Consider the following 15,502-nt stretch of genomic DNA (forward strand, 5'->3'; position numbering starts at 1 on the left):
AGTCAGGTCTAACACCTCATTTATTTACCACTATGAGTAACACATATCACACTGATTCAGTAAAAACCCCAGTAGAAATGTCATTATGGGAGCTATGATGGCGCAGTGGTTAGAATGCAGTACTGCAGGCTACTTCTGCTGATTGCCAGCTACCTGCAATTTGGCAGTTAGAATCTCACCAGGCTCAAGGTTAACTCAGTCTTCCATCCTTCTGAGGTCAGTAAAATGAGGATCCAGATTGTTGGGGGCAATATGCTGACTCTGTAAACCACTTAGAGAGGGCTGTAAAGCACTGTATTTTTGGGAGTATAAGACGCTCTGGACTATAAGACGCACCTACCTTTCTTGGGGAGGAAAACAAGATATACGCTAGTGCATGGATATGGGAAATAATATGAAATTTTATCAGTTTGGAACTGTTTTAAGTTTTTTTCTTTGCATAGATTGGTATCGTAATCAGAATTCAGCAAGCAATCTGTTAGATGTAAAGCTTTTTTCCCCTCACTTTATTTACCTTCAAGTAACATTTTAATTAAGTTAGTTAAATGCTTTTTTAAAATTCCAGCTAATTGTTGATTCTAGACAGAAATTTTACAACAAAAGGACACCAAGAAGAAAATAAGACTCATAAAACACTCACAATAACTCTTCCTCTGCCTCCCAGCACAGCAAACAGTCTGCTTTAGTTTCATTTTCAGCACAGGTTGATTAGCGCAAGAAAAAAAAAATCTGCCTCCCAGCAATTTGCCTGCTTGCAGGAGGCCCGTGCAGCAATAGGCAATGGCAATCCCTGCAGCCTGAAACAGCTGAGGGTCAGGAGGCTGATCCAACAGACAATCAACTGCTTGTGCTAATCAGGCTGTGTTGAAGCTGAAACAGGCTGTTTGCAGTTTGCTGCTTGGCTGCAAGGAGGTAAATTATTGGGAGGCAGAGGCCAAAGGGTGGGGGCCAGTTGGTGGACAGGGCTACATTCGGTGTATAAGACGCACCCAAATTTTCACCCCCTTTTAGGGGGAGGGGAGTGTTTTATACTCTGAAGAATACGGTAAGTCTAAGTGCTATTGCTATTATGATCCCTCAAAGGATCATTAGGATACTACTATCATTTCTTTATTCTTGTTTTTCCCATATTTTATTTGAGCATTCTTTCAATATTTGGCTTTTTAATATTTACAGTTAACTCACCTTTATCCCATTTCTTTTCATGATCTGAAAATTTAAAATAAAAGATGCACGTGATTAGATTACTCACTGTTTTTCTGTATATCAGTTACGTTCTGATACAGGTGTCTTTCAAACAATAAAACAATGAGCTTATTTTTTTTATTCCTCTTTTGATCTTTACTAAGAGATGTAACTCATTCTATTTCAATATCTTGTATAATATAATATAAATACTTTATTTATTTGGGGAAATGAGTAAAAAGAATTGCATCCAAATCTTCTGTTATTTGTCTTTTCTTATATTATTTTTTAGTTTGCCACTGGGATAATTTTTTGTGGTTTAAGGTTGGAAGAAGGAAAGTATTCTGTTACTTAGAGATGTATCCTAACTAGTACTTCCATTGATGAAAGTAAATTAAATTTTAAATTTTAAATCCAGTTAAGTCATCATATTTACAAAAGGGCTAAATGCAAAGGTTTATCTAAGCATTGCCATTTAAGCAATTATCTAGATCTTTTAGCATTTATCCCTCTCAAACAAATTATCCACCACAGGTGAGAATTCATAAATGCATATGTTCCTCCAGAGAATCTAGAAAGATATAAAATTCTGAGTACCATCCCCAAAACAGAATTGAATATGTATTTTGGAGATGTGATATGCACTGAGACGTATCAACTGTTTCAGTTAATTAACCTTGATACAAGAACCTTTGGTGGAGACAGGTGAAACACTCTCTCTCCCAATTAGTCCTAAAATTAAGTTTGCCATGTACAAGGAAATATTAAAGGAAATCTAGCGTTGTTAGTCATTGATGAATATCTACATATAGATCAGGGGTGAAATCCAGCAGGTTCTGACAAGTTCTGGAAAACCGGTAGTGGAAATTTTGAGCAGTTCGGAGAACCAGCAAACACCTCTGGCTAGCCCCAGAGGGGGTGGGAATGGAGATTTTGCAGTATCCTTCCCCTGGAGTGGAGTGGGAATGGGGATTTTGCAATATCCTTCTGTTGGAGTGGGGTGGGAATGGAGATTTTGCAATATCCTTCCCCCAGGATGGAGAGGGAATGTGGATTTTGCAGTATCCTTCCCCTGGAGTGGGATGGGAATGGAGATTTTTCAGTATCTTTCCCCTGCCATGCCCACCAAGTCACACCATGCCCACCAAGCCACACCCACAGAACTGGTAGTAAAAAAAATTGGATTTCACCACTGATATAGATTTGGAAAAAATTATCATTGTTTCATACCGTAACATCAGGAATGTGTAGCCTCAGTAGGTGGTAGAACTAAAAGAAGGGTATTTGATGTTAGCGGTAAGATATAACTTTACTGGGATAAGCATTGTATAGGAATGGAATTTACTACCTAAATGAAATATCAGTGTTATACAGGTAATCCTTGACTTACGACCACAATTAAGCCCAAAATTTCAGGTGCTAAGTGAAACATTTATTGTGAGTTTTGCTCCATTTTACAACCTTTCTTGCCACAGTTGTTAGGTGAACCACTACAGTTGTTAATTTGCTTGTCAGAAGATCGCAAAAGGTGATCACATGGCCTGGGAAACTGCAACCGTCATAAACATGAACCAGTTGCCAAGCATTTTTAATTCTGATCACGTGACCACGAGGTTGCTGCAACAGCCATAAGTGTGAAAAATGGTCAGATGTCCCTTTCTTTAGCATTGTTGTAACCTCAGAGAGTCACTAAACAAAATGTTATAACTTGAGACTATCTAGTTAAGATACATCTCTAAGTAACCCAGACACAAAAGGATGGCTGGTCATATGTTGTTCCTCCATAAAAATGTAAGAATTTATATTGGTATATTGGTTATCTTGTTAGACTGGCAGCAGGTTCTAATCTATTCTCAGACAAAGACGTCAGTGTTCTCAGATGTGTACATGGAAAGCTATATTGCTTGCTTTTCAACCACATTCTGCATAAATAATATTTAAATAAATATAAAAACCCTGGTGACTTTGGACCACTCCCTTGCTCTCAGCCCTACCGACTCACTGAGTTATTGTAGGTAACAAAGGGAGAAGGAAACACTGCAGTGGGGGATTGCCCCCAGATTGGTCTGGTTCTTGCGAACCGGTAGTAAAACCAGTGGGGGGCTCCACCCACCAACCCCGACATCATCAGAAAGCTTCTGCGCATGCACAGAAGCAAACACGCATGTGCGATCCCACTGCAAACTGATAGAACCCACCTCTGAAACACTCGGCAGGTAATTAGAACCCACCCCGAAATACTCAGCATGCCATCTTCAGCTCATATATGTAACAAACTATAAATCCAGACCAGAAGTGGGTTTCACATATTTGTACCACTGGTTTGCCCCGCGTGCCTTCCATGCATGTGCCCAGCCTTCCACGCATGCACTTTGCTTGCGCGTGCACCTTCTGTGCATGCACCCAGCCTCAAAAACGTGGCTAAATAGGATAGCGTAGCGCCGGGGCTGGTGGGGAGGCCCACCCACGGTCGCTGCTACCGGTTCGCCCAAACTGGTCCAACCTGGCTGAATCCCACCACTGATGCAGGCACATCTTTGTGAATATAATATAACTATTGAGACTTAATCAGTTTATTCCATTGAATATAGATAGCAAATTAATGGAAGTACTTTGTGGGAATAAATAAATTGATTGCCTGTTTTTGGTTGTTTTAAACAGAATGAAAGTGCCTTTGTGAAAGAAAAGGAGATCTCAGCTGAGCTTGCAAATGTCAAGGATGAAGTTGGTAAGTAGATGCTAAACGAGCACATTAAATACATTCTTTGCTGGTTACAAGTTTTTTTTAAAAAAACAACAGGATTCTTATTTCTTGTTCTGTGAGATGAGATGAGATGATCTGAATATATCAAGGCAGGTTTTTATGGTTGTCAGGGGACAATAATTTATTCTTAGTGGTTGCAAAGACAGTTTCATAACCATGCACAGCAGAACTTATCATGCATTATCTTTAGTGTCCTCAGATGATTACCTAGAAAGCTATATTGCTTGCTTTTCAACCACATTCTGCATAAATCATATTTAAATAAATATAAAAAAGCATTCACCAGTTGTGTAGCATATCGACATAATTAGTCAGCAATCAATAACTAAAATCAAGCTGTATCACTAATGCAGTGGGAGCTGTTGCTAATATGATCACCCATCCTCACTTTTTTTAAATAACAGGAACAACAATAGATACAGTACTATGATTTGAAGTAGTAGTTGCCATCTTCACTGCCATTCGATTTAACATATTTAGGAGTCAAGGGGAATCCTGAGGTAAAAATTATTGATGTTAGAACTGCATTGCTTAATCTGCTTCAGAAGTTTACAAATAAGAGATAGAAAGCAGCAGAAGTATTATGAGCAACTGTGCTCGTTTTAGCAGAGAAATAGCACCAGTATTTTAATTTTCTGGGCAAGAAAACATTGTGGTGAGGCTAAACGGAGAAAGTAATTTTAAATCAAGCTCCAGGACTTAATAATTTTCACTGAGATATAAACTGTAGGAGAAAAATACCCATATGTAAATGTTCAATACTCAATAAGGGAGTGAAGCTGAAGAATAAGTTTCACTCAGGTCCGCCGTTTAGGTGGGAAATATAGTTCAAGCCAATTGGCTAAGCCATCTGACAGCCCCTATAAAAGGGCAAACTCTCTGTCAGACAGAGCGTTGCTTGGTTTTGCTTGTTCTAATAAAGAGTTGAAGTCGAAGATCTGCCTCTGTCTCTTCAATCGCCCACTATTCTACAGTAAAGGATTACAGTCTTTGCTGAATTACTATTCGTCTTTGTAGCTGCCCATATTCCTGATTTGCAATTATGATGCACAAACGGAAGTGTAGAACCAAGTCCTGTGCACCAAACTAAAAAGGTTTCATACAATTGGGAACAAATGCAAAGAAGATTTTAAAAGGGGCAGTCATCAAGAGACTGGAAACCTGTTCTTGTGAAATTTGTTAACCAAGGATTTGTTAACCAAGAGAAACGGCTATTGTTAGCACTTAATGATCAGGCTCAAATGATCCCTCATTATACAAAGATCCAGTTCTCTGGAAAAAGCCTAATGCTCGGAAAGTTGGAAGGAAAGAGAATTTATTTTATTTATTTATTTTTATGTATTTATTTATTTTGTCAAACGCAACAATATATATAAGTATAAGCATGAAATAAGCACACAAAGTGAATACAACCAAAGGGAACATTAGGACAGGAATGGTAGGCACGCTGGTGCTCTTTTGCACGCCCCTTATGACCAGCAGTAAAGTTGATGAACTCAGTTGCAGTGGTTATGAAAACATCATTGAAAGATTTGAAAGACCAGGTTAAGGATACATCATCATGGAGAAAAATTATCTGTGGAGTCATTTAGAATTGAAAAAGTCTTGATGACAATGTAATCAAGGGGAGTTACCAGAACTATCAAATACAGAGAATATTGGTTAGGAAGCTGGACTGGTAGCAAGTTCTAATTTATTTTCAGTCAAAGAAGCTTCCTGAGTGACTTTGGGCCAGTTTTTCTCTTAGCCCAACCTATCTCACAGAGTTGTTGTAGAAAACAGTTCGAGGAGGAAACACTGTGTAAGCCTTCTTCAGCTCCTGAATATAACAAACTATTGTCCCAGAGTACAGAGTACAATTGGAGTCAGCTTCTGGTAGAATATTGGGAAAAGTGACCATAAAAAAAATCATCTATGGTAAGGACAATCTGGCAATGAGATCAGTTATCAAGGGTGCCAGTGAATTTATCTCCACTGGTTTTGTTCAGTCAGAGGCTAAATAGGCATTTGTCAGAGATGCTTTAGTTTGGGTTGGGCTGCCCTTGGTAGAGAGTGGTCTAAAGCAGAGGTGTCAATCTCGATTTCATTGAGGGCTGCATCAGGGTTGTGTTTGACCTCAGAGGGTCGGGGTGGGTGTGGCCAGGGTGGGTGTGGCCAAGGTGGGTGTGGCCAGCTCGACATCACTAATGTCGGGGGTGCCTGTGGTGGCCTGAGCCCTCTGCCAGTGAAAGGGGGCTCCCGAGCTTCATTTCCGGCTACAACAGCTTCCTGAAACCTTCTTCCAGCAAAAATGGAGCTTGGGAGGGCTACCAGAGGCCCTCCCGAGCTCTGTTGTAGGCTGAGAGGGTTTCCTGCAACCCTCTGCCAGGAAAAATGGAGCTCAGGAGGGTACCGTGGGCTGGTCCTTCGCTGTTTCCAGGGTGACCCCATGGGCCAGATCTAAGCACCAGCTGGATCCGAGCCGCAGGCCTTGAGTTTGACACCCCTGGTCTAAAGGCTCTGTTTAGTTCTTTTATTCTATCTCATATATCTTTGCCCCTTTTTGCAAAAATCAACTCCTTTTGCTTAACATAGTCTGTAAGTCCCCAATCAACTCGACCACTATCCGACAATTAAAAGAGGAGAATCAATATGAAGTGGCTGCTTCGACATATATGACTTCTGTGAAACATTATGTTGTATGCTGTATTTTCAGTCTGAAGAATGAAATATGAGAAACATATTTTGAGTAAGAAAAGTTAACATGAGTGAAGAAGTATAGATTTCCCAAACTGAAAAAAATACTGTTTTCAAGGATTTGTCAATGAGAAAACTTTGGGATTTGGAGATCTGAATGCTAAAACAAAATATTATCATGCATGCTCTTGTCTCCTTTTGGATGCAGAATATAAAATACGTACATCAGTTAATCATGAAGTTTTGTTTTGGCCAAAATGAAAGAAATGGTTGAACCATTGCCATTCAGCTAATACTTCACAATGATACAAGCCTTGTAACCCAGAAATGCATAGCATTATTGGTCTCAACTATTGCACTGTTCTATCTAGTACAGATGTGAGTGATATAATTCTTTTGACATTTCACTTTTCTTCCCATTATAAACAATACTGCATTTGGATTGACCTTTGCCAGTAGGTCAAATGCTCAGGGAAATCACATCAGCTCAATGCTAAGAAAACATTTGAGGGCAAGTGCTGTAATTTAACTTCCAACCATCTGTCAAACCAGTAAATGTCATTTTCCATGGAACTTACATGTAGCCTTTAGGTCACAGAGGAATTGGCCAAGGAAACAAAATTATATCTTGACACTCCCTTAGTAGGATGTAGTCTGTGTTTTCTTATGGTGATAGCTCTACCTAGTCATAGGTGGGGTTTCCTGCAGAAGTTTTGGCATGAAGAGCAGATATGTGATTTAAAAGTTGTAGACTTGTTCTTGGCTGAGATTTTGACTCACCCTTTTACATAATCTCTTGAGTAAATGGTTAGGTAAAGCTTTATTGTGGCATTTGACCAACATATTTACACACATATATAATTAGATACATCCACATAAAATTCAAACAAGTTTAAAAGCTTTATTTTTCTTTGCAACAAAAACATCATACTGCAAAAAAAAGTTTTGATTTGTACAGATGTGTTTCAGAACCTGCAAGTATCTCAAAACTTTTTGCTGCCATCCCTAAAAGCCCAATATCAACATACCAGATACGTAATGTAGCAGAAATCTATAAAAGTTTTTTGCAGACAATTATCCTGCTCATTCCTCCATATTTTTTTTAACTGCATCCTGAATTTTGTAGCACCAAAGGCTTATAAGCAAAGTTCTGGTTCATAACTACTACTACAGCCAGCAACTCTCTGTTTTTCCAAGTTGTTTTCTTTTTATGCACCGAGTTCCTGAAGCCTGCAGCCTCTCCTTCCTGTGGATGGATGGAAATTTTGGTCTGGTTAAGGAGTTGTTGGAAGAATTTGATACCTATTAATACTTTTACAAGTTTAAGGACTAGCTAAGATGTCCCAATAGTTACTATTGAATCTGATTCTCTAATATAAGATTTCTGTAAGTGAAGCTATCCATTTGAGTGCCTTGAGATATTGCTAAGACTTGACAGAGCAGTATTGCTGACCATGGTTATATTTTAGTGTAATGGTATATAAACTGACAAGGTTTGCTATGGCAAATGCTGTTGTAGAGAAATAACACCAAGTTTCTAGTGTGTATATATTGACTTTATAAATATACAAATAGAATGAGACTATTGCCTTACACACTGTAAGCCGCCCTGAGTCTTCGGAGAAGGGCGGGATATAAATGTAAATAATAATAATAATAATAATAATCTCTCTATATAGTTTCATCCCTATCATAAGTATTGCATTTTATAGAACAGTGTCTCAAAAATCTATATTTTTTCTGCCTGCTTTTTATTGGGTTTTAGGTTAATGTATACATTGCATGATTCGGCAGGTATTCTTCTATTGGTGCACCCTATACTATGCCAGTCTCATTAAATAGTTGTTTGAATGGCAAGTTTCAATTTAAAGCTTGAATGGGTTTCAATTATACAGGATTCCCAGTTCTGACTTCGAATGTATTTTTGATTGTTGATAGTTTTTATGCCACAATGACAGGTTAAAAAAAAAAACCACTAAAAGGTCACTGAACAAAATGACAGAATTATTTAAAGCAGTTAAGAAAAGTAGCAAAGAAATAAACAAGCAAACTTGTTCAGAAATTGTCAGATGAAAGATTGTGTGATCTTGGGGTTATAGTATTGTGCTAAGATTGAGAAGCCTTAAGTTAAAATTCCAACACAATTATAACATATATTGGGAGATCTTGGATTATTTCCTGGACTGATTAAAATATATCATTAAGTTCAGCATTATGTGAATGAGATGCAGGCAAGCTTGAGACTCAAGTACTCCCCTTTTCTTCCCTAGCATAGTCATTGTTAGCTGTGAACAGGATAATAAACCATGATTTCAGCCTAATCCTCCTAAAACAAGTCAGAATTTTCTACCTCTGGATTTAATAGGAAGGTTTGGTTATTTGAACATCCAACAAAAATATATATACACAAATACATGCCACCATTTTCACTTCCAAATCTATCAGAAAGAACTTTGAATGCATTCACAGTCATTTTCACTGGTACTGATGTTGAAATTTGGGGAACAAGAAGCAAAGATTTCCTGAAAGGAGAAATAAATCAGTGCCCTACCTAGTTCTAGAATAAAAAACGAAGTCCTCATTAGCATTCCATAGAAGATGAAAATTATTCACCTAACTCCTTGTTTCATGTTTTGAGTGATTACTTGGTTTTATGAAAAACCACCTGAACATAAAATCATCAAGCCATTATTCCCCCAAAGGATTTATTAGAGCAATCAAATCCAGAAGCTTTGATGCAGAGTGAAGCAAGAGATCTTATCTAATGGTGAAACTTATATCCAACAAATAGCAGCTTTTCAGAGCATTTTGAGGGAAAAGTACTAGCTTCTCTTCATTTTTAGCTAACTCAGAACAGAGCCAGAATAATAGAGTTGGACCTGGGACTGTGGAGATCTTCTAGTCCAACCTCCTACTCAGGCAGGAAATCCTTGACCGTATCATAAATAAATCATTTTTAGTTTTAACATGGATTACAATGCCGTATCTAATAAGAACGCTGATGATAGCAGTCAGAAATTGAATGCTAATGCATATATACTGTATGGGGTGCCCAATGGCCTTATTTGATTCTTTCCATTCCTGCTCTTGGTGCAAAAACCCACTGATCAGCTTTTTCCAGAGTTATCTTTTCCTAATCAATGTCTATGGAGATTCTTAATCATCCAGATCATGGTTGTCCCAAAGGTGCTTTTTCCAAAAGGCAACTGGACATCCTTGGGGTTTTTTTTCTTTGAAAACATTTTGCTTCTCATCCAAGAAGCGTCTTCAGTTTACTTTCCTAATCAATGCTCATATGGACCTTTATCTAGGAACTTCTAAAAGTCATTTCACTTGCTTTACACAAAAGAACCAGGGCAGGATTCTTGATGATGTCTTCTCTATCTGCCTATCTACTTTTGTCATTTTGTCGGTAACATAATCCAAGCTATCTGATCCACTCTTTCCATTGACCTGCATATTTCCCATTACTGCCAAAGTGTATATCATTGAATTTTGAATCATTGAATCTACCACCAGACTCGCTCTATTGATTCCAAGGCTATCCCGCAGTTGCCTTGGAAAGTCTGTCTTCTTTAACACATGCAGAATAATACCAGTTTCTATTTGAAATACTGCACTGGATGATGGTCTTCAATCAATATTGAATTTTCATGATAATTATTTCCTGAAGTGATTTTCTGTTTGAAAGTTCTTCACTGTTGCCATCTGACTTCTTCTGCACCAAGACATAGTCTGTAAGTGGTCCTCATTTAGCAACCACAATTGGAACCGACAAACTGGTCGTTGACTAAAATAGTCAGTAAGTAAAACCTGTATTAACTAGCTGGAGGTCTGTTGTCACAGCTCAGCAATGTCTTACTATTTCCACTTTTTCTTAAAAAAAATTAGTAAAGGATTTTATAGAATAAGAAAAGCAAATATTCAGATTTAAAGAGAAGAAAAAGAATAATAAAAAAATACAGAACAAGTGAATAAACAGAAAAGGTAAATTTCCTACATTTTTATTGCATGGAAAAGTGTTCAGGAACATTCTGCCTTGCTAGTTGATAGGACAGTAAGTCTGATAATTGCCTCTTCAATATCTAATTATGCATGAAGTAATATTGAGAATATTGTTGAAAAAATGATAGCTCTAAATTATGCTACTCACTAAAAGGGTTACAGTTGCAACGTTAATGAATTTGTCACAGCAATATCTAGAATTGCTGCAGTTCAGATACACTCAATATTAGAAAAAGTGTTTGATATTCAGTACATAAAGTGAAAATAAGATTTTAAAGATATTGTGTCCATAGGTAGAGGCAGGGTTGGTGGTTTCGGCAATGCTCAGTATTGTAGAAGTGTCCGGAAGCAACTTTACCTGAAGGGATTGATGTGCTTTACAAATGAGTCTTGGTCTTTATAAATATATTAACAGATGTGCTTCACAATTATTTAGAAAGCAAACTGAGCCTCCACCCATCAGTTGACTATGTCACTGAATGCTCTTCATCCAGTGTCCTGTGCCCTGGTCAGGCAGGACCAATTTATTCCATTTGTGATAATTAGCACAATCCATTTCGACGCATTTTTGCTGTTTTGCTGAAAGGAATCTCCTCCATATATATTTATTTATTTATTTATTTATTTATTTATTTATTTATTTATTTATTTTTACAAGCATGTATGAGAAAACAAGTATAACTATTGTCGTGTCCCACTCCTCCGCTGACGGCTGGGTCAGGGAAATCCGAATCAGGCTTGCCTCTGCAGCTCTGCCCAAAGTCCTAGCAAAGTCCTCAGAGCAGGCAGGAGACCAGTAAGTGACTTCAGCAAGATAAGTTCGACTTTTGCCTGACTCAGAGACTGCCAGAAAGCAGATCCTTTATATAGGCCATGGGGTGTGGCTCCATGACTCAGCACTCATTAAGGCCTGCCCCTCCCTTCCTTCTGTTGCCTCCGCCTATCCAGCCTTCTGATGCGAGGGTCACACCAATCAGCAGCTGTTGGGAATAAACCCTCCTCAGGCTCACATGCTGTGGAGGAGGGGGAGGGGTCTAGCTGCTCCGTTTGCCTGGGCATGGAGTCAGGGCTGGGGCCAGGAGATGCTCCTTCTTCTGCAGTTTGTGTGGGCATGGAGCCAGGACTTGGGCCGGGAGGCATACATTCCTCAGTGTTCGGGAGCAGGTAAGAAGGCCCCGGCTGCTCTGAGGGCGGGCAAGACACAACAACTATGAACATAAAATATAAACATATACCAGTAAGTATAAATAGGTATAAGTATATACATAAGAAATGAGTATGAAAAAGTGGGAACAGTAGAACAGGGACAGGGTTATGCACACCCCTTTACAGACCCCTTAGGAATGGGGTGAGGTCCATGGTAGACAGTTTAAGGTTTAAATTTTGGGGGTTTGAGGATGTAACAACAGAGTCAGGTAGTGCATTCCAGGCATTGACCACTCTTTTGCTGAAGTCGTATTTTCTGCAGTCGAGTTTGGAGCGGTTTACTTTGACTTTGTATCTATTTTTTGACTGTGTATTATTGTGGTTGAAGCTGAAGTAGTCATTGACAGTAGGATGTTGTAGCAGACAATTTTGTGTACTAAGCTTAGGTAGACCGTAGACGACATAGTTCTAGGTTATCCAGATCCAAAATTTCAAGCCTGGTGGCATAAGGTACCAGGTATTGAGAGCAGAGGAGTAGAGTACTTTTCTCATAAAATACGTGATTGATTAATTGATTGTTCAAAGGAATCACTTCAGTCCTGACTTTTCTGCAGATCCTTAACGTGTGGTTCTTCTGTCTTCAGCCCTCAATACAGGGAAGTACGAGACACTACAAAAAGAGAAGGAGGAGATGGAAAAGAAGTTTGAAGGAACTGTGCAGAAACTCACTTGGCAGCAACAGGAGGAGCTCCTGGCACTTGAAGAACGTTTGCAGTTACAGTACAGTGCTGAGCTAGAACATCTGCGTGAGAACCATCAGGTCAAGCTTGAGAGACTCAAGAGTCAGCATCAGGAACAGGTTGGTCATGTTCACTCAGTGTAAGCTCACATGAGAGTGACTATGCGCCATGATTTGACAGGCAGACTTTATTTCAGTACATTGAAGCTAAAACACTTTTTTTTATCATAGCGCCAAGTCCATATATGTGTTTGAAATAGGTACTGTTGGTTGGAGGATTTTACTATGCTGTGGGTGATGGGAGTTTACTGTTTTAAACTGGATGGTAGCAGAGCCCTGTGGAGAGTGAACATGTGGCAGCTTCAAAGGATGCTGGATGAAGCCCATTATCTGGACCTCTTTGGTCAGGGTTTAGGCCCAGTTATGGGATTCAGACTCATTGATTATAATCTTAGATTAGTTCTAGTGGGAGTGTGGTGAGAGTAGTGCATCTAGCCTTGCTCTCCTTGATCTTTTAATGGCATTCATTACCATCTATCATGGCATTCTTCTAAACCAGCTTTGGGAGTTGTGGATGGGCAGCACTATACCGTGCTAGTTCTCTTCTTTTCCTCCAGGGTTGGTTCCAGTCATTCTTGATGGATGGGCAGAGATCCAGTGTTCAGCCCCTGTTTTGTGGGGTCCTCAGTTCTTTCTTAGTTTTCTCCCTCCCATATTTTAACATCCACATGAGACTACTGGGTGAGATGATTCAATAGTTTGAGGTGATGTATCATCAATAAGCTGAGGATATCCAATTTTATATCTCCATCCTGGGCTGCCTGAGTGATGCCTTGAATATCCTGTTTCAGTGTCTCAAGGCTGTTGGAACCTGGATGGAGTGCAATGGGCTTTGACTCAACCCAAGGAAAGCTGAGTGCTTTTTCTCCCAGCTGTTTCTAACTATCCAATTCGGTCCAGCATGTTACAGGTCCTGTCAGCCAAGTAATGTTGGTTGATGGGAACTAGGAAATATGCTTTCTCTGCCATAGCCCCTGCCTTCTGGAAGATTCTCCTTTCAGAGATCAGGATGACCCAGGCTGGCCTTCCATAAAGCTTCTTATATCCCAGATTCAAAATTCCAACATCTAGGCCCCATCTCTCAGTTGACGTGGCCACATTTTGGGTGCTTGGCAGCTGGCCAGCTGGCCAGCATTTACAACTGTTTGCAAAGTCCCACTGGTCACATGACCATGATTTATGACATTTTTGCCAGAAACCAGCATTTACTTCCAGTTTCCAGCAAAAAAACATCCCATGTTAAGCAAACAATGGGTTCACTTAATAGAATTTTATTGGCCAAGTGTGATTGGACACACAAGGAATTTGTCTTGGTGCATACCACAATGTTCATTTTATGGCATTCACTTAACAATCACCACAAAACCAGTCATAAAATTCAGTGGCATCATGTAGTAGCCTGTGTTACAATTGTCTAATGACCAAGGACTATTTGTACTTAAGAAATGCTTTTATGGGGAAGGTTCCAGTAGATTACAAAAATATATCACATTGTTCTGTCCAACAATGGCTTCAGAACGACTTCAACCTGGTGCAAGGAAGTTTATAAAGTAGAATAGAATAGAATAGAATAGAATAGAATTTTTTTAATTGGCCAAATATGATTGGACACACAAGGAATTTGCCTTGGTGCATAGGCTCTCATTGTACATAAAAAATACCTTCATCAAGATACAAACTTACAACACTTAATGATAGTCACAGTCATAGGGTACAAATTTAACACTTAATGATACAACATTTAATGATAGTCATAGGCTACAATTAAGCAATCAGGAAACAATCAATTAATAAATCAATAAATCATAAGGATACAAGCCACAAAGTTACAGTCATAAATGGAAGGAGATGGGTGATGGGAATGATGAGAAGATTAATAGTAGTGCAGATTTAGTAAATAGTTTGACAGTGTTGAGGGAATTATTTGTTTAGCAGAGTGATGGTGTTCGGGGGAAAACTGTTCTTGTGTCTAGTTGTTCTGGTGTGCAGTGCTCTGTAGTGTCGTTTTGAGGTATATAACAGAGTTCTGAACATGAAGCACCGTAGCGGATAGGTATACAAAATATCCCAGGTTAAATCTCTGGGGTCCCTATGGAAACCCCTAACTGACAAACCAAAGAGATTTATTTTATTATTTATTTATTTATTAATCAAATTTTTATACCGCCCTTCTCCTGAAGGACTCAGGGCGGTTTACAGCCAGATAAAACACCAACAAAATAAATACAGAATAAAATACAATTTAAAAAACTAATTCAGTTTGGCCCATATTAAAAATTAAGAGTAAAACCCAATCAATTAAAACCAATAAAAACTATAACCCTATGCCAGACCTGCGCAGATGAACAAGTATGTCTTCAGCTCACGGCGGAAGGTTTGAAGGTCCGGGAGTTGGCGAAGTCCTGGGGGAAGTTCATTCCATAGGGTGGGGGCCCCCACAGAGAAGGCCCTACTTCTGGGGGCCGCCAGCCGACATTGTCTGGCGGACGGCACCCTAAGGAGTCCCTCTCTGTGGGAGCGCATGGGTCGGTGAGAGGCAATCGGTGGCAGTAGGCGGTCCCGTAAGTAACCCGGCCCTAAGCCATGGAGCGCTTTAAAGATAGTAATCAGCACCTTGAAGTACACCCGGAAGACCACAGGTAGCCAGTGCAGTCTGCGCAGGAGTGGTGTCACATGGGAGCCACGAGGGGCTCCTTCTATCACCCGCGCAGCTGCATTCTGAACCAACTGGAGCCTCCGGGTGCTCTTCAAGGGGAGCCCCATGTAGAGAGGATTGCAGTAATCCAAGCGAGAGGTAACCAGAGCGTGAGTGACTGTGCATAAGGCATCCCGGTCAAGGAAGGGGCGCAACTGGCGGATCAGGGAAACCTGATAAAAAGCTCTCCTGGATACGGTCGTCACATGATCTTCAAAAGACAACCGTCCAT

General features: G+C 39.6%; 1 protein-coding gene across 2 annotated transcripts in view; it reads left to right on the forward strand.

The window, feature by feature from the left end:
* The window catches only part of MTUS2 (microtubule associated scaffold protein 2), a 251,168-nt gene that overhangs the window by 216,532 nt on the left and 19,134 nt on the right, over window positions 1–15,502 (forward strand). For both annotated transcript variants that reach the window (XM_058186536.1, XM_058186538.1), the window contains 2 exons: window positions 3,847–3,913; window positions 12,421–12,635. In XM_058186536.1, coding sequence (XP_058042519.1) covers window positions 3,847–3,913; window positions 12,421–12,635 — 282 coding nt within the window. The remainder of the gene's footprint in view (window positions 1–3,846; window positions 3,914–12,420; window positions 12,636–15,502) is intronic.

Source organism: Ahaetulla prasina, chromosome 5, assembly GCF_028640845.1.
Source record: "Ahaetulla prasina isolate Xishuangbanna chromosome 5, ASM2864084v1, whole genome shotgun sequence".
Classification (NCBI taxonomy): domain Eukaryota; kingdom Metazoa; phylum Chordata; class Lepidosauria; order Squamata; family Colubridae; genus Ahaetulla; species Ahaetulla prasina.